Source organism: Phaethon aethereus (genome assembly GCF_964289735.1).
Source record: "Phaethon aethereus genome assembly, chromosome: 5".
Lineage (NCBI taxonomy): Eukaryota > Metazoa > Chordata > Aves > Phaethontiformes > Phaethontidae > Phaethon > Phaethon aethereus.
Window position 1 is genome coordinate 13001135 of NC_138579.1, and position 24923 is coordinate 13026057.

Sequence of the window (24923 nt, forward strand, 5' to 3'; positions counted from 1 at the left end):
CAGTGAAGGTTTGCTGTGGTTTCCTTCACCACTGGGACACTTTTATTCAGGTGGGATCTGCTTGCTTGTGGTTTAGATCGCACCAGGAGTGCCGTGAGGGGCTGTGAGGGCTGGAGAGGTGGTGGTGTCCCCAGGGAGGTGGTGGCATCCCCCAGCATGAGGCCATGTCATCAGGTCTCCGTCTCGCTTGCATCATACAGAGGGTTGAGGTAGAAGACCTGATGGTCTTTGGGAGCCATCTCCTGCAGCATCTCCTCTCCAATGTCAGTGCTTGGTGGCTCCTACAGCAGTGAGGGAGGGAAAAGAAACTGATGGAGAAGGGAAGCAAAACCCTTGGCAAAACCCACCCAGCGCTGAGTCCCTGCAGCAGCCAAGGAGCTGGTGACCCATGGGAGGATGGGACCATCCCACAAACCCCTCCTGGCTTGCATCTCCACTGGCACTCCAGAGGGTCCTGGCTGGGGCCCCGCCACCTCCTGCCCATGGCCCCAGGCATCCCCGTGTCCCCAGGCAGTGGCAACTCACCACATCAAACATGGGGTTGTCGAAGCCTTTGTCACTGGCTGGTGCAGGGGACGCCAGGTCCTCTGCTCTGTCTCGAGGCTGGGGGAGGCACAGGGCAGGCAGCCTGGGGAGAGACCTGGGCATCACCCACCAGCATCCCACCCATCCCAGCCAGCTCCCCCAGCCGAAACACTGCATTTTCAAGAGGTGGATGGGAAAATACAATGCAAAACTTCAGGCTGTCTTTGAAATGAGATGATTGTACCCTTTCCCAGGGAAAGACTGCCCTATCCAGCAGAAACCATTAAACCTGGACACCTAGGACCTGCATCCTGGAGGGAAGAGTTTGTCAGAGGCAGACAACCCCTGCACAGGCTTCACTTTGGAACCATTGCTCTCCTCCCATGGCCTAAAATGAATTGCCACAAGAGCTGACACCTGTTCCCACTGCAATCTCAACAAGCACTAATTACTTTTATCATTACTTTTATCATATTAACATTTTATCATCTTAATCACCATCACCACTTTTATTATTTTCCTCATTAGTCCTATCCTAAGGGTCCCAGTCACTGAGCATCATCTCATCCCCTGCACCAGGCACCTGCTGTGGTTGGGCTCAGCAGTGGGTCCGCACACGTCACCACAGGTACGTGTACCCACCTGTACCTGTACCCACTGTGGCACAGGCGCTACAGAGGCAACCGGAGGAGCTGTGTTATCTGCAGGGAGGCTGTACCAGGCCCTTTTCACCGGAAACAAGCTGCATTCACTGGTTTGCTAGTGCTCAGGACGGCACTGCTGCATGGAGGCAGACTTGTTTGTAGGCTCCCAGAGCCACCTGCCTAACCTGCAGCATCCCTGCCAGTGCCAGATGCCTCCACGATGCTCGGCAGCACTGCCCGAAAGGGCACCTGCCCTGGAGCCACCCAGAGACACACAGCAGGAGTGGGTCAGCTGGGGACGTGGCCTGGGCTCGGGTTCAGCTCTGTCTCCTGTAGCTACATGAACTTCCCTCCCGCTGCTGACGGAGCTGGTTTCGAAGGCCTGTCCGGCGTCCAAAGAAGTGTCAGTGGAAGATAAATCATCAAGCAGCAATTATGGGGCTGGGAGTTTTATTTAGAAATTAAATGAAGGCGCGGGTTTATTGCTAGGAAATGTCATGTCAGCATGTGCTGAGCGGCAGGGCAAGCATCCCTGGCCACGGCCGCTGCTGCGCGGCAAGAAAACCCCGGCAGAGGAACCAGGAGGGAAGAAACAACCTGACTTGTGAGCCTGGACATGGCCGGCATGTCCTGGCAGACACCAATGCACCTTGCACACACAAATTAAAGCAATTCCCACCTCCTGGTTATACAAAGTGTAGGGTCCATCCTGTTTGCCCGTGGCCAAGTAGGTGAGACGAGCCATAGCGGCTCAGCGGACAGCCCCCCATGCAAAGATGTCTGCCAATAAATCCTGCAAAACCCTCCTTGGGAGAGGCAGGGCCCTGCGTGAAGGTGGGTGCACGAGTGTGGTGCAGAGGTGGGTGCCCCCAGTGCTGGCTGTGGGTGCTGCCAGGATGCCCTATTCACTGCTGGAGCCTGTCTCCAAACTGGGAGGGGAAAAGATGATGGAGAAGGGCCAGCTCCCTGCTGCGGTGAGGTCAGGTGCCGTGCACCCCACCGGCCCTCCCCTGGGACCTGCACACCACTCTCCACGCAGCGTGAGCAACTAATGTACCAGAAGCTGCATTTGCTTCTGGATGCTGTCACTCCCTTTCATGGCTACAAAGCCACGGGACAAGTGCTTTGAATTATTTTGATGGATTTCTATTTAGCAGCTAGCAGTTTCAGTCCTCCATCCCCCAGGAGGACTACAAGCTCACAGTTACAAGGAACAGGAGATGTCCCCGGGCAGCACGACCAGGCTGTGTGGAGCTCCAACCGAGCCATGGCAGCCTCACTCCCGCCAGAGCACACCGTGCCACATGGCACCAAGAAGCAAATCCTCCCAGCCCAAGAGTACAGAAGTGCCTTTCAGCCACCTCACCTCCAATAAACTCTGAGGAACAATGAGGGCAATGCTTTTAAACTACAATAGGGTAGATTTAGATTAGATATAAGGGAGAAATTCTTTAGTATGAGGATGGTGAGACACTGTAACAGGTTGCCCAGAGAAGTTGTGGCTGCCCCATCATTGGAAGTGTTCAAGGTCAGGCTGGATGGGGCTTTGAGCAACCTGGTCTAGTGGAAGGTGTCCCTGCCCACAGCAGCGGGGGTGGACTACATGATCTTCAAAGGTCCCTTCCACTCCAAACCATTCTGTGATGTTATGTACTAGTAACGTTGGAATAGCAAGCCACCCAGCCATGCCCACCACCATGGGAGCTCTGGGCAGCCTTGCATGCCTCTGTGCCACCAGGCTGCCTGGAAGGACAGCCTTGGGATGACAGCTGCTGCCAGGCAGGGGAAGCCTGGCAACATGCTGCCAGCAGAAACCTCGACTCTACCTTAGCTTTCCCTTTCTGTAGAGAAAGAAGATCCCTCCAAGCAACAGGAGACTGAAGAGTAGCCCCAAGACCGTCCCCGCTGTGATCATGTTCAATGCGTGGCTCCCTGCTTGCCCGCTGAAAGCGCTGCCAGTGGCCACCTCCATTTTGCCACTTGAAATGCCAAGTGCTTCACCTGGGAAAGGGCAGGAAGAAAGAGAGGAGAGGACTGGACATGGCAACACACCCCCACACCTGCATAGCACCCCAACTCACACATGGGGCAGAAGGAGCCTGCAGTTGGGTCTGGCGCTGCTCGCCTGGTTAATCACCTTTCCCTGGGGACTGGGGGTGGGATACAGAGCTGGGTGGACTCAACTGGGACAAGCTTATGTGGGTCTGCTACTCATACAAGAACCATCAGGTCTGCTGGCTGTGACCTACATGCTCATCGGCATCTGCCAGCTTACATGGCTTCCTCCACATGCAGCGTTCCGGCTGGAAAGCAGCTCTGCAGAGAGGGACCTGGGAGTCCTAGTGGGCACCAACCTGACCATGGCCAGACATGGCATGGAAGGACAATGGTATCCTGGGCTGCATGAGGAGGAGTGTTGCCAGCAGGTGAAGGGAGGCGACCCTTCCCCTCTGCTCTGCCTTGGTGAGATACAGCTGAAGTGCTGAGCCAGGCTCTTCTCAGCAGTGCCCAGTGCAGGGCAAGAGGCAATGGGCACAGACTGAAATACTGTAAATTCCACGGCAACGTAAGCGAAAACTGTTTTACTGCAAAGATGGTCAAATGTGGGGACAGGTTGCCCAGAGAGGTTGCAGAGTCTCCATACTTGGAGACATTCAAAACCCAACTGGACACGGCCCTGGGCAACCTGCTTTTAGAGGGGGAGGGGGAAAGATGGTCTCCAGAGGCCCCTGACAATCCTGATGACGATAAGTCTGATCCTGCGGTTCTGCTCTGCTCACACCACTGTCCTACTATGATTAAGATGGTAAAACTTCTGGGTAAGCAAAGTTCACTACCGAAATCATTAGAAACGCGGAGTGTGTGTTTAGGAAGTCTTAGAGGTGTGCTGGACCAGAATGAAGACAAGGACCTTAGGAGTGTTCAACTCACGGAACTTCAACTAAGCTGCCTCTTAATTCTGGCCAGCAAGAGTAGGGAAGTGCCCCTGTACTCGGCACTGGTGAGGCTGCACCTCGAGTACTGTGTTCAGTTTTGGGCCCCTCACTACAAGAAGGATGTTGAGGTGCTGGAGTGTGTCCAGAGAAGGGCAACAAAGCTGGTGAGGGGTCTGGAGCACAAGTCTGATGAGGAGCGGCTGAGGGAACTGGGGTTGTTCAGTCTGGAGAAGAGGAGGCTGAGGGGAGACCTTATCGCTCTCTACAGCTACCTGAAAGGGGGTTGTGGTGAGGTGGGTGTTGGTCTCTTCTCCCAAGTAACTAGTGATAGGATGAGAGGAAATGGCCTCAAGTTGCGCCAGGGGAGGTTTAGACTGTATATTAGGAAGAATTTCTTTACTGAGAGAGTGGTCAAACATTGGAACAGGCTGCCCAGGGATGTGGTAGAGTCACCATCATGAGGAGTATTCAAAAAACATGTGGACATGGCACTTCAGGACATGGTTTAGTGGGCATGGTGGTGTTGGGTTGATGGTTGGACTTGATGATCTTAAAAGGTCTTTTCCAACCTTATTGATTCTGTGATTCTGTAATTCCTGTGTGATTCTGTGGTGAAAAAGCAGGGACACAGGGCTGCCATGTGGGCTGCTGGTGGGGGACGAGAAGCTCTGGACAGCGGTGACTTTAGGTGCACCCGTGGGGGAGCCACCGAGGAGGACGGCATCCTTACCATGCTGTGCTATGTCCTCCATGATGTCTGCAGCCATCTGCTCTGCAGCGGTACCGGTCTGCGCTGCTGCTTCGTCATCGATCAGCACAATTTGGATGAAGGGAGTGGAGCTTTGGGGTATGACTCCCAGGAAGGTTTGTGCTTTGTGCACCTTGGATATGGCCATCCGCACACTGGTGTACTTGGGCTTTTCAAAACACAAAGCAACAAGTAAAGCCCATGAGAGCGGTAAGCTGAAATTAGTCACCTCTATAGACAGCCATGATAGATACACCAACAAGGCCCACCCATAAATCTCTGTGTGAGCCTCATCACAGAGCTGCCATCCCTGTTACCACAGTGCCGTTAGGTTTCCCAGATGAGAGGTTCATATCTCTCCTCCCTTCCAAGCTGTGACCAGCATCCAGCACACAGTATCCCCCCATGGAAGCGAGCGCGCCGGAAAAGAAATGTTGTGTAGTACGCCCATTAAACGCTGTATTAAGATGTGCATGGCTGTAAGGAGGGCAGGCAGCAGGCTTTCAACTGGGGATCAATAGAGCAATACTCCGATATCGACCCTCCCGGTGTAACTCGGAGCATGCCTCCTCCCCACAGCTCCCAGCCAGGAGGATGGATGTCACGCTGTGTCTGACAAGCAGCAGCGTGGAGTGATGCCTTGCAGAGCATGCATCTGAGTGCTGACCAGTGCCAGTAACCTGCCCAGTGCTTGCCTACTGGGGAATCAAAAGCAGCCCAGCATTGGGAACGATCTCCCAGAGCCCACAGTATGTGCCGCAGCAGGTTTGTTTGATCCCAGCCGCATAGGCTCACCTCCTATGTTATCTGACCTCCTGGCTAACCTCCTGTGTCTTCTAGAACAGGGTTTCCAGCAAGGTCCCCTGCATCCTTCCCCATCTGCATGCCAGCAGCTGCTCCTGCCCCACGTTGAGCGGGACAGCGTGGCAGTGGTGGGGAGCAAGGGAGGCTGTACCACCCCCATGGCAAATTGGCACATCCAAAAGGCAAAATGTGGGGGGTGAGCCCAGCAGGGTGGTGGGGAGAAAGGCTGAACCCCCTGCATCACTGGGACCCCCCAGACAGCCCCACCAGCATCAAGTCATCAGCAGAGGTGGCCGGTGGCTTGCGGTTTCATTAGACCCTACTGACCTGGCAGGCTGACATACCTGGCTCAGCAAGACTTGGACCAGTCTGTCCCGGTACTTCTGCAGGTCAAAATCAGGTGTGAAATCCAGGCTAATGGTGGCTCCTGCAGCCCGAAAACAGACAGACACGACAGGCTCACTGAGCCTGGGCAGAGAGCTTGCCACCACGGCACAGCTTTGACTGCCACGAAAGGCACTGGGGGCCCTCCAGTACCTCCGTGCAACTGGTCTGGCTGGGCTCGGGAGAGGTGGCTCCACAGCCCCTAGAAACATTTCCCTCCTTCACTGGTCCTTTTATCAACTGGGTTTGGTACCAAATATCTAGGTACAATTGTGCATGAAAAATTCCCTTTAGCAATCTTCCAGGTAGATTAATGGAGAAGCACCCATTGCAGAGGGAACACTGACAATCTGCATGTTTTTATTTTAAATGAAATGAAACAAACTTGCTGACATTACAGTGAAAAAGGTGCATTTCCTCTGAGTGTTTTCCACTGCATAAACTCAGCAGAGCCTTATTAGCCTGACGAGCTGTGAAATCCTGATAGGATAAACCAGAGGCAGGGACAAAAGGCTGCAACTCTCCCAACAGGCTCCCAAAAGCCAGGCTGATGCTTCATGAAATCATAGAATCACAGAATGGTTTGGGTTGGAAGGGACCTTAAAGATCATCTAGTTCCACCCCCACTCCATGGGCAGGGACACCTTCCACTAGACCAGGTTGCTCAGAGCCCTGTCCAACCTGTCCTTGAACACTGCCAGGGATGAGGCATCCACAACTTCTCTGAGCAGCCTGTGCCAGTGCCTCACCACCCTCATTGTGAAAAATTTCTTCCTTCTATCTAGTCTAAATCTGCCCTCTTTTAGTTTAAAACCATTACCCCTTGGCCTATCGCTGCAGGCCCTGCTAAAAAGTCGGTCCCCATCTTTCTTATAGGCCCCCTTTAAGTACTGGAAGGCTGCCATAAGGTCTCCCCTGAACCTTCTCTTCTCCAGGCTGAACAACCCCAACTCTCTCAGCCTGTCCTCCTAGGAGAGATGTTCCCTCCCTCCGATCCTCTTCGTAGTCCTCCTCTGGGCCCTCTCCAACAGGTCCATGTCCTTCTTATGCTGAGGGCCCCAGAGCTGAACACAGCACTCCCACTCTCATGAGACCCCACCTGAGCAGGGGGGCAGAATCCCCTCCCTTGACCTACTGGCCACGCTGCTTTTGATGCAGCCCAGGATGCAGTTGACCTTCTGGGCTGTGAGCGCACATTGCCAGCTCATGTCCAGCTTTCCATCCACCAGTACCCCCAAGACAGGACTGCTCTCAATCGACTTATCACCCAGCCCATATCTGTATTTGGGATTGCCCTGACTCAGGTGCAGAGAGATGCCCTGGGAGGGTGGCACATGGGATGTAGACGGGACCCACAGGAGCAGTGCTGCAGCAAAACTTCAGCCCACAAGCACCTGGACCCCAGACCAGCAGCATCCCCCATACCTGGCGTTCCCCCACAGAGCCAGGGGAAGGGGTCTGGGGCAGCCAGCGTGGTGGTAAGGAGGAATAGGGCTGTGCCCCCCTACTCACCACAGACCCTGCAGCAGTGGCCAAGGGGCTGCAAAGGGCTCTGGCATGCTGGTGCTGGGCACTGCCTCCCGGATGCCCTAAGCAGGGCTGCGCAGATGCGGTGGCCATCCTAAAGGAGAGCAGAGCAACATCAGTCCCTCACCCTCCTCTCACCCCCCAAATGCAATGGCACCCCGCTGAATTGCAACTCAGCAATTGAGGAGGACTCACCGGGGCATTCCCACACGCACAGCCAGATTTGTCGGGACAGCCGGTGCCCGTCACCTGGACAGTGCCATTGCCGTGAAACTGCAGCGGTGCAGAGGGACCCCGCAGGTACCCGGCCCAGGCCTCGGGGCTGCTGAGCTCCTGCGTGGGGAAGAGCAGCAAAGCCGGTGAATATCCCCAGCCAGGCCCCAGCTCTCCCCGGGCACCCGGCCTAGCCGCCCGAATGCCTCGTGCCACGTCTGATGGCCAGCTTGGGGCAGCCCCACCAAGGTGGTGAGCGCATCAGGAAAACCCTGACGCTACACCCATTCGGGCTTTTCCACAGGGCCAACAGAAAAACTCTAATTTAGAACCAAGAAAAAGGACCACAAACGAATCATGAGATGGCTGGGCTTTTTTTTTTTTTTCCTTCTTCTTTACCCTCTTTCTGCTGTCCCAGAGAATTAAATTTATCAGCTTTTTTTACTGGGAGGAAGGGGGCTGGATATGAGGTGTTTTCCTTCAATCTGGGAAGTGTTTCAGTAGGCTTGGCATTAGCAAAGGCTGAGCTGGACTGACCAGCCTTGTCCTATCAAGCCGATGGTAATTCCCTCACCCTCTGTCTTCCGTGAGAGGCTTCTCCATGTCCTGACACAGCAGGAAGATTTCTCAGGCCCTGGGGTGAAAATACCCCACACAGAGCAAGGAGCTGGCTGGCAACAAAGGGACAAAGTAGCTTATAAGGCCAATTTTTAGGAAACATGCTACAATCAGAAAAATAAAAAGCACCTTTTCTTTCCATCTCATCGCTCAGCAGCAGCCTTCACCCCAAGGCATGGCCAGCTGCAGTGAGGGGGCTTGGGGGGGATGATGTGCCATGGGGTGGTCCCCAGGCATCAGCGGGACCAGCGTCACTCTGAACACCCAGGACCATCTAGCTCTGCATCCCTGGGGCTACATATGCCCTTGGTGAGCTCCATCGGGGTCCTGCCTTGTCCAGACTCGCTGCACCCCCCCGGACACTAACTGAGGTTATTACTCACAAAGCAGGTAGTTACCTAATGCCTGGCCCTGAAATGGCAGATCCCAGGCAGCACAGTGGTAGAAGCAATAAATAACTTATGAAATGTCTGCCGCATCTCCCAGTCCTGGAAGGAGCCCGTGTTTACTGCTGCAGCGCCTGTGATCTTTCACTCCTCCAACCAGCCAGGGACGGGGCTCGTCGCACGCCTGATTCCCGGGCTGGAGCACAGCAGGCTGCCAGCGTTTCTATAATTATCCCTCCAATCAATTAAAGAGCAGTACCGAAGCGAAACCGGGCGATGATCGCCGGGCCACGGGCCACGTGAAGGTTGGGGACGGGAGGGAGGTGTCCCCAGAGGGTCCCTGCGCGGCACGGTTGCGGACACGTGCCTGGGAAGGGGGCAGCCCCTCGGTGCCAGAGAAGATGCCATTTGCCGGCGGTTTGACCCGTGCACATTGGCCTTTTTTCTTTAACATGAATAGTGAGACGGCCTGCGCTCCCACACTGCATGGAGGGAGGCGATAACAAACCGGTAGAGGAGAAAAATCATCGAGGCCATCCGCAGCGGCAGCAGCCCGTGAAGCTGCACTGGCATGGGGCTGGGAGCAGAGTGCCCCATCTCCCCGCACCCCACTGCTCCTCCACCCCCGGCTGGTCCCTCCTCTCCTGACCTACTTTGGGACCATGGCGAGGAGGCGTCGAGCTGGTTTCTCATTATCCCAGCGTTACCTGGCCCATGAGAGAGATGCTGCGGAGATGAATCACTTGCCGCGATGAGTCGACGTTTACCCGGAAGGAGGTTTCGGGCTGGAAGATAACATCGTCGTAGCGGCATGGGACACGTTCCTCGTCCACGGAAAACATATGCCCACTTGGCTCCAGGTCCCTGCCGGGGGACACGGCCTGCCACAGCGTGGGGTCGAACCACGCATGGTGCTCAGCATCGGCAAACCTCACTGTCGCACCTGAGAAAGCAACAGGAAAGGTCGAGAGCGACCCAGACCCAAATTCACAGCCCCGATGGATGCGTCTGGGCTGGTGAAACCAGGCAGTGCTTGGCCCAAAGCGGAGGAGCTCACCCCGCAGGCAGGGAGCGAAGGGCCGGCCATTGCATCGTCTCCCCGCATGGCTGCCACAGGCACCTCCCGGAGCTCGGCAGGGCTGTCCAGCGCTCGGGGCTGGGCTCTCAGCGGCTCAGCCCGGGCCCCACTTCTGGCTGCAGGCCTCCGGCCCCCAGATCCCACAGGACGTCTTTTCCCCACTTCTTTAAAGCTCACCCTTACGGTTAGGGAGGAAAATAGCTGCCCAAATGCCCAGTAACAGCCAATCCAGATAAAAATGGGTGTAATTCATGTCCCCGTTTCCAAGCAGCCTGGCAGGTCTGCAGAAGCGTGACCGGCCCTGCTCCCCGCAGCAGGTAACCCCAAAACCAGTGCCTCATTTCACCGTTCATTATTTAACCATTAACCATTTCCCTGCTAGTGTGATGGTAAGTACCATCACGCAGTGCCCTGCTTCCTTCTCACCCTTCCCCGACAGCTGAACCTTTACCGATTCAGCTAGCAGGCGGGCGTTTATTGACTGAATTATTTGCATTCATTTTAAAATCATGCTTTAAAAAACCCCATTTGTGAAAGTTGTCCCAGAAACGCCTGTTGATTTCAGAGGAGGAGCAGCACATGGTCAGAAAGAAAAGTCCAGTGCAAAGCTCAGACAGCTGCCGGAGCATCTCTGATGCGGGGCAAACAGCCCCAACGCAGAAAAATTATAGGAATGAAGGATTTTGGAGTGCCTCCAGACAGCCTGATGACAGTCCTTTCTGGGGCAGACACGTTTGGGCTTTTTCTCTCTTTTCTCTCTTTTTTTGCCAGTCAGAGTGCAGACACAGGTGCTCCTCTTGGACTCTTCCTTTCCTGCGGCCGAACTAAAAAGTTACTTGCCACTGAAAGTGTTATGTAGCTCTTAAGTGCCCAAAATACATCTCGCTAGTAAACAGCTTTCAGACTAATAACAGGCACCGATGAAACAAACCTGCTGTCTCAGACACGGCAAACCTGGGCTGGGGGCAAAGAGGAGAGGGAAGGATGCACTCACGCCGAAATGCCTCTGTGTGTTGAGCCAAAGGCCAGCTCGCTGCGACGGCTGTGGTTCAGCTCACTGGTGTGTAATTCCTAACCAGTTTTCTTTAGAAATACCATGGCAAAGAAAATGAGGGCTTTGATGTGGCTACATGCTTAATAAGCAGGGTAAAATACAAACAATATTTGCCTCTCTGCTACAACTTCAAAGGCTTCCCTACTATAATTACTTTTTTAGAAGACGGGTGATCTAGCAGGAAAAAAAGATCTGATGTGAGGGAGGTCATCAAAGAAAAGGTAGGTATTAAAAGAGGCGTGATTCACTTTGCTCTGAGGTGGGACAGCAAAGACCTTTGTAGAAGCGTTAGGGCTGAATTTGCATGATTAGTCAGGGGCTGACGGGCACAAAATACCTGAGTCACAGCCTGGATCCCAGCTGCCGTCGAAAGCTGCGAATCCTGCACCAGATGCCAGCACGAATTCTCCATTCAGGGGCAGGTACTAGATGAAGGCATTCAGAGTATTACTGTGTGGTCCCGCTGCCAGCCACCCAGGCTTGTAATCAAATAATAGTGCTAATTATTAGGCTGCCTATTACACTTACTGTCTCCAAGGCACTTTACAGTCATTAGGAGTTACCTTCGCCATGCCCCGCGCTAATGGGAAAGTATCAGCTCCTGTTTTTACAGATGGGGACGCTGCAATGGGGAGAGGCACTTTTTGACATTACCTTCCAGTAACACAGAAAAGCATGAAGTGTTCAGGGAAGCGAGAACAAGGAAAAGGTAAAATAAGCTCTTTTGGCAGCTCCTTCCTCCTCTTGCACACACTTTCAGCAGTTCAGGAATTGCTTTATACATTGGTACACCATGAAAAACCCAACCTTATTCTGCAAGAGCCCAGAGATCCCCTCATTTAATGGGTTCCCACCTCTGGGGGCTGTGCTCACCCCACATAAAGTAGCTCGGGGGCCCAAGCAATGCTTGGTGAGGTGTCAGCTAGTGGACTCGTGCTCAGTGGGAGCTGAGGAAAGCACACAGCGGCATTTGGCACAGCTTGCCATAGCTAGACCCTCTTCTTCTTGGGTAGGACATCACCAACAGGTAGTCAGGGTCACCGCACTTGCCTGGCTTCAGCCTGGCCAGGCTTCTGCTCAGCAGCACAAGGACAAACCTCACAGGCACAGCTCTGCCATGGGAACCCTTTCGGCAAGGAGCTGCGGCCACCCGGGTCACCAGCCGGCACTGCCAACTCCAGGACAGGCCTTGGCAAACGACGGAGTGAGGTGACTTGTTCACAGCACACGGGTTATTCAGCCCAGCTCATCGTTTTACATTTAGAAATTGCCAGAAAGAAAGTCAGGTTTTCCCAATATTTTCACATGTCAAGGAGTGAGTAATGTTCAAAGCTCCCTTCTCCTCTAACTCTATCTATGAGGGTTTTAGCATCACTCCCCAGACAGCAGCTGGAAGCCCTCCATGACTATGTTATGCTGATGCACTGGGTCCTATGTTCAGGAAGAAGCACATTAGATGGGATTTTAAGGTTTCGTCTACTAATTGTCTTTAAATATGCATGTAGGTTAGAGAAAGCAAGACTTATGAATGACTGCTGTGGGTGGCTGGGATAGCTCTCTGTCCTTGGGGCAGTCTGGCCTGAGGAATCACCTTGGGGTGGGGGGGGTGGATATGGCAAAAAGCTCCTCACCCCCCAAGCTGTAGGCAGCTGTTTAGAAGGTTAGTGCCTTGGTGGTGCAGTGCTTTGAAGGCCATAGCCCAGGTCTCCCTTTTGGTTCAGGAACCGTGAGAAGCCAGGGTGGAAAGCAGCAGGAGGGTGTCACCAAGAAAAGCCCTGCAGTGCTCCTGGACACCATCTGCTTCAGACCCAGCAATGTTGTATGTTGGGCTGGACAAGAGGGGATGATGAGGTGACTAGCTGAGGTCTGGGCAACATCTGTCCCAAGGGTATGGAGTCTCCCCACCAGCCAGGAAGAAGCCTTTGCCTACGGACACTGCAGACCACAGCATGTATCATACCTAACTGGAAACCACACCATCATGTTCTCTGAATTTCTAATACTCTTGAGTAAATCCAATTTTTCCAATACTGAATCACTGAAAGAGGCTGAAAGGTCTGCCAGGATATGAATGGCAATGTGCCCTTTAGCTGCAGATACAAAAGCCGTGTCTAGTGACATTTTGAGGCTCAGGGTTTGGCCTGCTTTGAACTGGGCAAGGTCTATGCTACCAGCTTCTTTCACAAGGTGCTTCACTTCAGAAGTGCCCTGGCTTGATTTACTGTGAGCCCACACAGGAATGGGTGGTGGGACGCTTTGGAGCGGTCAGGTAACATCTATACCCAGGGCAGGTACCAGCAGCACTGCTGGCCAAGTCCCTTCTCCCAAGCCCGCTGGGCCATTTCAGGCTGGAGACCCTCACCGCTGCCTCTTGCCCAGTTTGTTGGCATGACAGGGCCAAGCAGGGAGGGTGGCCAGCTGGCTGCTGGGGTCCAGCTGAGCTGCTCAGGGTGGGGTTTTGGGTGGGATGCAGGGGATCGTTTCACCAGGGCAGGGATCTTTGGGTGGAGGAAATGGGACAGCAGCTGCAGGTGATGGGTGACAGAGCAGGGCCATGACAGGCTGGCCTCTGCTTGCTTTCCCAGGCTGCAGAAGTTGGCGTTAGTGAGTGTTATGTCTGGATCAAGACCACCGGATGGAGAAGTCCCTGATCATCGCTGCCTGCCCGACAGCTCTTTCCCCTGTTGTTACCAAACAGTTTGACTGTGGCCATGGGTCAGATCTTCCCACACGCCCTGCGGTGGCCATGCAGGACACAATGAGCTTTCCTGTTCAGGGGGTTGTTCGTTCAAGTCTTCACAAATTAACTAGGGGGAGAAAAAAGCCACTGAGACAACACTTAGACAAACATGTGCCTACATTTGTAAGCGGCATCACTCATGCTGCTCCAGGGAGCAATGCAGGAGCATTTTGTGCCTGCATTACGCACAAAGCAAAGCAAGGAAAACCTGGGAAGGATTCACACGGCATGGCTGAGTTCAGTGTGGGGAGAGCAGGGATGCGGTGGGGCTTGGCTGGTTAGAGATACACACAGATGTGCATATACAGATGCACAAATGCTGGTCCAGCGACCAACTGAGGTCACATCCTGCCGTGCTTGCGAGGGTCAGCGGGGTCTGGGTGGGGTGCGGAGCAGACGCAGGGTCAGCGGTGCACGGCACCAATCCTGCCCACAGGGAGAGGTGGGAGAAAATGCCTCATGCTAAACCTGCCCCATACCCGCAGCGCCTGCGCAGGGCTCTGGAGACATTGGCCTCTGGGATCTCTGGAGAAGATGCAGCTTCCATCGCCACCACTGAGGCCAAAACCCCAGGCTGGCTGCACTTCCCAAGCCCTGAGGAAGCTGTGCATGTGAGTGAGTGTGGCAGGGAAATGAGAGTCCCACAGCACACATGGTGTCCCAGCCGCTGACCCCTTCGCACTCCAGGACTGCCCAAAAGCTGTTAGCACCAGCTCTGGAATTAAAATGTAAGGTGACATGATGTGAGCCGCGGGATGGAGTCAACCTCATCTCCACAAACATGAGGTGCAAGAAGAGCCCTGTAATTCTCTTCACTGCAGGAATTTCTGAGGCTGGTCCCTGCAGCTACAGCTCCTTGCCCACCAAAGTGGACATGTTGCCCATCCACTCCTAGCCCTCCCCGAGATGCACGCCACTGGACAGCATTTCAGAGGAGGCTCTGTTGTCCAATGGATCTTAGTTTGTAAATAATTTGTCCTTTCTTTTTTCCTAAGTTAAGCATCTCAGCTCACTGCAGAGGACAACTGGAGACTCCTGTTGGGCAATGGCTTTCTGCATTTGGGAGTTTAGTATAGAAATTGCATATAGGCTGGGCCGCTTTCCAAATACATTTTGAACGGAGCAATGACATATACCAAAGGACCAGAGCCAAAAATTGGCGGTTTCATCTGCTTTCCCTTGCTCCTGCCAACCTGTACTCCAGGGCCATTAATACAGCGAGCTTAGAGTCCCATTAGTCATTTCCCATCCCTGATACTGATAAATGACTTTTAGCTTCTCGGTCATCATTATCAAGTGTCATGACAACTGAAACACAGTCATCATTTTTCTCATCAAAGTCAGCAAAAAAAAAAGAGGAAAGACCCCCTCCAGCATTGCACCACTGAGAAGAAATCCCGTGGCCCCAGTGCGTAAATGAAAATGAAACTAACCTCCAAAATGCAAAAGGAAAAAAAAGCAAAGGCCTGAGAGGTGGCTTTCAAAGCGGGTGGCTTTGAACCGGTCTCTGGCACATCCCGACTCTACTAGATTCACCGGGCTGAGATGACTGACAGCAGCAGGGTGACTGGCATGTCACCGCCATCAGCACAGGAAAAAATGTGGCATTTCCACTTTGAACCCAGGCAAGCCATGCTCGTGATTGCAGCCAGCTCTTCCCCCAGCCTGCTTTTAATTCACAGCATCAACGTGTTTCAAGTCCTTGCTTGGGAGAGATGGTACCACCATCCCCTGCGTGCAACGCTGAGACTGCCCAGGCGCGCCGGGGTCCGCAGCGCTGCACCCATGGGTGCACCAGCAAGCAGCTCGGTAGCCGTTGGGGCTGCGCATGGCTCCTGGGTACATCCCTTCGCCTGGCACCCAGCCCGGGCACAGCTTTGGGGCTGGTGCTGGTGGCACCCCACAGAAAAACTTCACTGGGGTAGGATGCAAGGGCGTTATTTCTCCAACACGGAGTGCTGTGACCCACCACAGGCATTAATGAGGAAGGAAAACGATTCGTGTATCACCTCTCCCAGTTCATGCTTTGCTGGGGCAGTGGCAGCCCACAGATGGCAGCCGGCAGCCAGGGCAGCAGGCACGCAGCTGCTGCCTGTTGCTGCCCACGGGTGGGAACAGCGGGGGTTTTCCTAGTGCCCACTGGGGCCGGGGGGTCTGAGAGCAGCTGGGTGTGCGGGTGCTTGGGTGGGCGTGCTTCAGCTGCTGGCTGAAGGCCCCAGGGAGGCACGGGGCCAAATTCATCCGCAGGTGAATCCCTTCCACAGCTCTGGAGCGTTGCCGGGGCTCGCTGCCTGCGTGGGGCTCCCACCTGCATCCTCGGGCCGGTGTCCTTCCCCCAGCTGCACACGCCACCCCACAGCCCCAGCCCGCCACCAGATCCGGCCTGCCCCCGCCATAGCCCCCGATCCCACACCGGCTCTTCCAGATCCCCCACGAGAGGGGCCAGTGAGGCAGGAAGACCTGCGGCCACCCCAAGACCTCCGGGTGAGCTGAGGAGGGTCACCTGCTGCCCGACTAGGACCGTGCTGCCCAAAGAGCTCCCTGCCCAGGTACATGCCCCCAAGAGGAGCGGGGCTTTAGCATCTCAAGGAAACCAGGCAAGAAACATGGGTTTTATCCCCGTGAAACCCACATACAGGCAGGCTGGTGCCGTGCAGAGCAGGGCAAAGAAGCTAGCGCTCCTCTCCGCGGGACCCATCGGCGGCATGCAGAAGATGCCCACCAGCCCTCCTCTGCTCCCAGCAATAACACCCCTCTGTGCTCGCCCCCCCGGAGCAGGCAGGGGCACAGGCAAAGGCACAGCGTGCCAATGGGGCATCATCATTTCCGCGTCATCCTCTGCGAGCTAACAAGGTGCTTGGCTGCTCTCCCCTGCCTGCGTACCTGCCTCCCACTCCTGCAAGGCAGGGTCCTTTGGCAGCCGTGCGGCCACGCTCTCATCAACACAGGACCGGTTCCCCTGCCGTGTCTGCTCATCACGTTTTACATTGAGTTTCGGGGTGCAGGCTCCCCGCATCGCCTGCCTAAGCTGGCCTTGCCACTGTGTCCCCTAGCACAGGGGTGGCCAGGCACATTGTGTTCCCGAAACATCACACTCCTGCTGGTCCCCACAAAGGGGTCGCAGCTCCTGGCCATCCCGCGCAGGTGTTGGCCGGCGCACCCCTTGCCAAACCACCACGCAGACCCCAATAAAAGCCACGAGAGGATAAAAAAAGCAATGAGCTCCACAAGGCCATTAATTTGACTTGCAGCCCCACAGCACACATCTCCAGACATGAAGCCAAACAGGTCCCAGCAGGGTGCAAAAATGGGGTGTCCTGGGGAGACACGGGGATGTTGAGGAGACCCTTGGGGAGCACATTAAGGTAAACCAGCCCAAGATCTTGAGTTACAGATGCAGAATGCACAGAGGCTTAAAGCTATTTGCCAAATCTACTTCAGGTTAGTTCAGCTCATTTTCCTGAACTTCCCTCCACAGACAAGGTCCGAGAGAGCTGGAACGCAGCTTGAGGTGTGGGCAGGGGAGCCAGCCCGGCCATCAGGAGCCCATCCACGGAGCAGCCACACAGCCAGACCTGCTCCAGCAACTGCCCCAGCAACTGCCCCAGCCAGGGATGCCAGCAAGCTGCTCCACTCATTGCAGGCTTTAATAACTCCTCCTGCTGGAAACTAGCCTGCAAGGAGCAAATAAACTCGGGGAGGCAGCTGTAAAAGGCTGTTTTACCGCACTCCTTTCCTAGGTCAAACCTCCTCCGGGAACGCTGCCGGAGAAAAGCCTGCAGGACTCGGGCTTGTAATTATGTGCTGGCACACACGCACGCGCATAGGCACCCCCATGAAATTTTCTACCTTCATCTCAGGAGAAGGAAAAATAATCCTTTTCTGGGTGTCTTGTTACCCTGTTGTTTGGCAAGCAGGGGGAGGGAGCGCCGGTGCCTGGGACGAGCGCAAACTGTGGCAATTCATTAGAGCCGGTGCCCCTGGAGAGCAATTGGCATTTCGAGATCAATCTCTGCCAGGAACCGAGCCGGAGCATCCTGCAGCAAAGCCGAGTACATTCTGCTCTCACAATTAGGCAGCTAAAAATATAAGGCTGGGTGAGGCGTCCCTGGTTAGACCCCAGTGCCCCTCACGCTGCCGACCCTCGCCCAGCCTTTGCAGCCCCTCACCAGGCAGGCAGGAAGGAGGTACGGGCAGCTGCCGCCACTGTGGCAGGGCACGGTGATGGGGCAGAGCTGGGAAGGTGACATCGGCTCTGCTAAATAACCCTGGCACCACAGGGGTCGAGCGAGGCTGCTCTGCCCACGTGGCTAAACCTGACTCCTGCCTGCCCCAAAAATAGCAAGCGGCATCATCCATCCCTGGCCCGTGCTGCGGTGCTGGCCGGCTTGGGCACGAGCTGCACCAGGGCTGGTGTTGTCGGGGCAAACACCGGGCTCACAGCCGCAGTCATACCCTGGCCTGGCTCCTTTTGGAAGCGCAGCCATAGCCAGAGGGTCCAAACCCCTCAGATGAGCCTTTCTGCCCCAGCAGCGAGACAAGCAAAGCCAAAGCCCACCTTGCCCTAAGCACCTCCATCTTTTTTGTGGATTTACTCCCAGGCACCTCTAAAAGCCGGCTAAATACCGATCTGCATCTTTAGGCAGCTAAATGCCATAGAAAATCCAGCCTAATCACAACGGTTGTTCTTCAAAGTCACTTACGCTTAAGCTGGATTTGGATTTAGTGTGTGGCTGAATTAGGGACCCACTTGGAACTTCAGACCAAATAACCCCTGAGCTGGGTGACAAACGGGCTTCCTCTGTGCGGGGAGGTGGGCTGCCTGCCCCAACAGCCCCGGCCTCCCCCTGAGAAAGCAGCTCCCGGCACTCGGCCGGTGCCCACACGGGATGGATGGGGAGGGGAGCCGGAGGGCTCACTGTACAGAAGTGTTTCCTTTAATATAAATGTCTAAGGAGGCTGACAATGGCACATGAGGAACCCCAGCACTCCAGGTCTCGCTCTGCTCAGCAGGGGAGTTGGGATGGGAGGTCTCACGCCGCCCCTCCATCGGCAGGGCACTGAGCATCCCCCCCGCGCCCACCGCAGCGGGCAGTCAATGAGAGCCCAGCCCTTTTCCCGGCTATAAATTTCCTCCTGAGCTACTATAGCAAGCAACACTTTTTTTTTTCTTTCTGGCCAAAGGCTGTATAGCATCTCCATGGTGACTCTAAAGCTTAATGTATTCCTGCTGATTTAAGTGATTAATGCTCCAGCGCAGCCGGCAGCCGAACAGGTGTGGCCCAGACTCTCTGCAAAAAGCCTCACGACCAATTCATTCTCTAACCAGCCGGTTGCCAAATTTCACGCCATACCCACAAGTGGCAGACCGGCTCAGGTGCTGGGTTTCATTCCTTTTTCATCCCAATCTTGGCAGTCCCCTTATCACCTGGTGACAACAGAGCACGGCGGCGCCCAGGAGGGAGGCGGCTGAGCTGAAATTAAAAAGAAATATTAACCACCACGCTAGGAAACTTGCTGAGACAGTTCATTGCGAATTGTTGTGGCGGTGATGCTCGGCAGGGAGGCGTGAGCTGTGCTTCAGGTTATAGCCTGGTAAGAGCTCGGTTGCTCACAGGCGGCGCAATTTGGCGCCGCAGCGGGGCGAGCCCCTGGCCGGAGGGGATCGGTGCCGCGCTCTCGCAGCTGGAGCCGCCGCAATGATTTATTCATTCTTGGGTCCCCCCAGCCCTCCTCTCTTCCCGCACAGTGGCGGGACTATAATATTCACTGTAACGCCGGAGCCTGCACAGCCACTCCCTGGCAGTGAGGTCCTGGAGGAACCCCAGGGCAGCAGAGGGTCCCTGGGGCTCCCGCAAGGACCGCTGGATCCTTGGATGGGGATGAGCCACTCCAGCAGCCTGATCCCATCGCATCCACCCGAGCAGCCGGCGGGCGATGGGCACAGCGGCGCAGCCGCGGGCGTCGTTAGCTGCGCAAAGGTTGTGTTGCACCTCCCTCTCCCGCAGCCGGCCGCAGGGCTCTCCAGCTCTTTGCTCGGCTGTGAAAGGCTCATGCCGTAATGAGTAACACTGCTCTGCAATTATGCACTTTGCAGGTCTCTGATGAAAGTACTTTAGAAATATTATACATTCATCTGTAAGTAAAATAAAATCTACTGCAGTGATATTTTGCTCTTTTCTTCTCTGGGTAAATTCCACATCATTTATTACATTATATTTGTACGTATTTTCCCAGTACATTCTTTCCTTCAAAAATTCATATTTAAAATGCCATATAAATAAAGTAACTCCTCCAAATATTTGTAGAGGGACTAAATGTGGCACATGGTGTTATTAAAGCATCAAAACTATTAGTGGCATAGACAGCCTGAACAAATTACACCACATAAATTTCAAGGGTTTGTTCGGATTTAATGGCTGATAAAAGAGCAAAGCTGCCCTAAAACCAAGAAAACTTGGCTGCAAGCTCATCCTGTCCAGGGGAGGTTTTGCAGACAGGATCCAGCCCATTTCGTGCCATCCCGGCACTGGGACTCGCTCATAAGTGTTGCCCCAAAAACAACCGGTGTGTTGGGGCAGCGAGTTTGCTTCTCCCTTTAATTCCTCCCTGTTAAATTTGACCCTACAAACCATGGGGATCAAGACCCCATGCTTTCTTCATGGCTGCCTGTCAACCTGCTCCAGGCAGGGCTCCTTTTCTGGGGGGACACCAGGTTGCTCAGAAACTCCTCCAAGTCAAGACGCTCCAGTCTTATCTCGCTCAACACATGCGTTTCAGCAGGGTGTCGTGCCCATCCTGCCACAGCTGGGCTAATAATGCTACAGAAAAATACAAAACCCAATAGCACTTAAAAGAAGATTTTTAAAGCAACATTCTGGGATTTCCCAGAATGGTTTGTTTTCAATTCAAGCTATTTTGATGTCAGCTTCACTCAGCCTCTGCCCGGGGCTAGAGCCTGCTCCGCGTCGGCAATGCCATGGGTTGGTGCTCCTCGGCAAACTACTGCCAAGGTCTCAGTCCCACGGAGAGGGTTTTATCCTTCCTTTGGGGCGGAGAGCTTAATTTCTTCCACATCAAAGTGGTTTTTGGGGTGTTCTCCCCCATCTCCCCTAACGAAAAAAAGTAATCCCAGAAATGGGCTGTTTTGGTTCGCATGGTACGGCGAGACCTAGGCTGCTGTGACTCTGGTCCCCCACCCCAGCCGAGGCATCCTCCATTGGGCTGGACCACGAAGCAAAATGCCAAAGCCCCTGAAGAGGGGGGCAGGGGGACGTGCCACCAGGCTGGCAGCGCTCCAGCGCTGGCCCTGCCCTCACCCACCCTCCCAGCGCCGCCGCACGCTGCCTTACCATGTCCTTCAGCGCGTGGGCAGACCTGACAAAGACTGAGACGACCTGTAAGAAAAGCAAAAATAAAAGCCCACTTTCCCCCAGCAGGTTAACAGGCTTTTCCGATGCCCGATGGCATCTGGCAAAAAATTAAATAAAGTTAAAATGTCCAATACCTTGTTCTTCTCAAAATGAACCACGTCACTGGCACAGGGGACTCTGCCTTTATCCCAGTTGGAGGTTGTTTCAAAATTGGTGTTGGGGATCCACTGCTTGTACATGGCAGCGGTGGCAGCTGGAAGGAACAGGGAAACCAGTGTAACCCAGCCCACAGGAGGCACTGGGAGCCCTCTCCAGGATGTGCTACAAGATGGCTTGGCCGTTTTGGGCCAGATCTGGGGATCTTTCACCCAGGAGCAGCCCCTGCGTGTTCCCAGTTGAGCAGTTCCTCCCGGTGCCTCCTCTGCACAGGGGATTTTTTTTGGCTGGGTGATGGTTTTTACCTGCCTAGGTAGGAAGAGGAGTAAGGGACAAATACTTGGCAGGGCAGAGAGAAGGCAGGAAGGTCTTGCAGGCAATGGGCAAGAATAACATACACCTGGTGCCTAAGCATTCATTGCAGTGGTTTTGTTGCCACTTGGACTAACCAAATGTGCGGAGACCCCTCGGCCTTGGTGTTCCCATGAGGTACGGAGTGGGCACGCACCGCCGCCGGACCATGCGTGCAGGGCGAGAGGTGAAAGGGTATTTGCTATGGCACGTCTAGCACAAAATATGGGCTGGTTTCCGGTGTTTGGGGCTGGAGGGGGGGATTGAGTGGTGTCCTACAGCCTGAAGCGCTGGCAAATTGGGAAATAAATGTCTTCCCAGTGGGGCTTGTGGGGACGGCGTCGGTCCTGCCCGCGGGTGCCGGTGGGGACGAGCCCGCTGGCCGGGGACGGGCCGTGGCAGCGGTGGGGTTCCACTCCAACCCGCTCTGTTCACAGGAGCGCAGCAGAGCCGCACGCCTGCCCGCCTGACAGTGCCCAGGCCGGGCTGGGAGACGCACGCTCAACCCAAGATGAATCTCCAGCAGCCTGAATTAAATGGCTTCGAGCAAGTGAGTTATGAGACAAGAAAAGAGGAGAGGGAAAAGGAATAAAAGAAAAAACCTTTCCTCTTAAAAAGGATCATCTTTTCTTTAGGCACAAAACTACAAAACAGGTAGAAAGCCAGTGGTGGAGGGGACCGGGCAGTGGAGTGGGACTCAGGCACTGGAGGTCGGGTGGAGAGGGGGCAGGAGAGGCCGCAGTGACCCCCCGGCCCGGTCCGGCTGGGGGACAGAGCGGGGTCTGAAGGACTCCAGCTGATGGAGGGAGGGGCACTGCAGAAAGCCTGGGCCTTGCTAGTCCGAATGACAGGGAGGGATGTGGCCGGTTGTGCTCCCTAAGCTCTGCGGAGGCTTTGTCAGCACGCAACCATCACCTTGGAGCGTAATTTGCACTGTCTGACTCTGCCAGGGGCTCTGCTGAGACCATTTGCTGTATGTAGCCATGTCCCAGCGAAGAGAAAACGATGTATTTTTAACCCAAATGAAAGTCCTGATGTAGGAACGGGGCTGGAGCCTGAGGGGCGCAGAGGGCCCCCAGCCCGCGCCAGGCTGCAGCCTCCGCTTTCCGCTGCCTGACGGAGCCCTCAGGCAGAGCAAACACCCCCTGCCCGTACCCACCTTAAAAACCGTGGAGCGGTAAAAAGCCTGTAACAGTGATAAGATCAGGACTCAGGCAGTTGCTTGCAGTGTTGTGGGCATAAGCACCTTGCCGGCTTGGAGTCAAAACGAGCTTAAGAAAGCAAAAAGCCCCCAGAGAGCAATTGCAAGCTGTTCTGTCCCTGCTACGCTTGACTTGTGTCCCGCCTGTCCTGGGAAGCCGGGGAGCGGAGAGGTTAAAGCTCCAGCAGCAAGGCCCCATCGCACGGCCGCCTCACGCTCCCGCCGCTGCAAGGCCTGTGGGGCGAGCCCCGCCATGCTGCGCCGCACCGCAGAGGTGGCTCTGCGTCCCGACTCGGCTGCATCAGGCTTATCTCCCCTGGCCAGGGCTCTAGGACTGGGGAGGGTGGTCTCCCGTTGCAAAGCCTTTTCCCTTCATGTGCATTCCTGCGCCCGCCGCAGCCCTGGAAATACCAGCGTGCTATTTAATCAGCTTTGTCTCCAGGGGAGCGCAGTCCTTGAACTTCAAAGCGACATGGATATTCAACACAGAGCGCGTCCTGCAGCGCAGAGCTGCCGGCTTCGAGTAAAAGCAGGAAAATGCGAGCTGTGGCAGTGCAGCAGGCATGGTACGGTAATCCCAGCACCATTCCCCTGCCTTCTCTCTGTCTGGCTGGAAATGCCTTTTCCCATTTACGTTACAGTTACGCCTGAAGTGACAGAGCCTGCAGCTCTGCTCTGAAACAGGATTGCCAAAAGCGCGCCCGAAATGGGGAAGTCGCCCCGCGGTCACCCCTGCTCACCATGGCGGTCGGGCCCTGGGCATGCTTACCGAGGAGCTGCAGGACACCGAGGAGGAAGAACAAACGCTTCATTTTGCAGCAGGCTGCCCGCCCTCACCTCCACAGCCCTGGCCCGGCCGGACCTTGGACCCTCCCCAGGGGCACATGACGGCTCAGCCCGGAGGAGGCTGCAGGGAGAAGGGAGTAAACTGGGGCAGGCAGCAGGCTTACCCCCGCCCGAGCCACAGCCTTGCTCACTCCCCGAAGCCAGCTTGCTCTCGGTTCCTTTCCCAAGCCCCCCACTTCCTTGGCGCCCATGGGGAGCCGGGGGGAGCCGCTGCAGACGGAGGTGGGGAGGCGGGAGCGGTGGTCCCCCAGCTCTGCTCACCCCACCCCGCCACCCGCACCCGCTCCACCCATCCAGGTCCCACTAACGGGTGGCGAGCGCGCACGCTCGCACCTTGTAATTACTAATAATGCTTTCAATGTATTTTCAATTAGCTCTCTTGGAAGAGAGCAGCTCCCAGCGACAACTTGTAATTGTACTTTGGCTACCGGCTGATTTGCTCAGTACCTGGCGTGCGCCGCGGCAGCGCCGGCACAGCCCCACGCTGCTTTTGTTGAGGCTGCCGGGGGTCGAAGGGGCAGCTGGTGGCGGCCCAGTGCACATGGCTGCAGGAGGAGGAGGAGGGGGAAGGACCCCCACGATCCCTGTCCTCTGCCCCAGTGCGGAGCGAAGCTGCGCACAGGTCCGGGCCCGTGTCTTTACAAGGGAGACGAAAAGGATGGGAGGAGAGCGACAGCCTGGGAAGGGGACAGCGTGGGGATGGTGACAGAGGCCTATGCCATGGGGAGAGCTGGGGGGCTCGGCCCCGCTCTGGCAGGGACACTTCGGCAATGCTGGTACAAACAGGGTGAAGGCAGAAGATTCGTGAATGCAGGGGTTTACAGGAGCCCAGGAGGAGACTGAGAGAAGTGCTGGGAAGGGACGTCAGTGGAGGAGGTCACAAACCACGAGAAGCTCTGGCCTGACACCAGTGAGGATTTGGGAGTGCAGGAGGGGGAACAGGCCACCCTCATCGCACCCTTCATGCTCCCACCACTTCGCAGCTTCCAATCAGGCAGACTGGGGTGGGTGCAGTAGGGGACCAGGGACCCATCGCGCTCTGGAAATCTTTTCTCTGTCTCCCAAAACCTTCACCCACTTGTTGCCATTTCCCACCTCTGCTGCAAGCGCAGGGGTGAGAAGAACAGTGGGGGTCCTGCCTCCAGGATGCCCTGGCGCAGCCCAGGCGATGCACCATGCCCTGCAAAGGAAAATGAAGGTGCCCAAGCTTGGAGCTCTGTGCCCAGTGGTGTCACGAGCAGATTGCCAAAAGAAAAAGCTCCTGAGCAGCAGCTCTCAGCCTGGGCATCAGCCAAAAGGCAGTCAGCACTTTCTGCGCAGGGAGCTGGATGCGGAGAGA

The 24923-nt window shown here is 55.3% G+C and overlaps 1 protein-coding gene across 1 annotated transcript; it reads right to left on the minus strand.

The window, feature by feature from the left end:
* Positions 1-170: 170 nt before the first annotated feature.
* On the minus strand, positions 171-23550 carry AMN (amnion associated transmembrane protein; the record flags this gene model as incomplete). Its single annotated transcript, XM_082000700.1, has 12 exons — positions 171-281; positions 526-628; positions 2996-3170; positions 4836-5022; positions 6002-6084; positions 7554-7662; positions 7764-7901; positions 9493-9728; positions 11255-11342; positions 21010-21054; positions 21165-21283; positions 23508-23550. 12 exons carry the CDS (start codon positions 23548-23550, stop codon positions 171-173), a joined length of 1437 nt encoding a protein of 478 aa, XP_081856826.1.
* Between the last annotated feature and the right edge of the window lie 1373 nt (positions 23551-24923).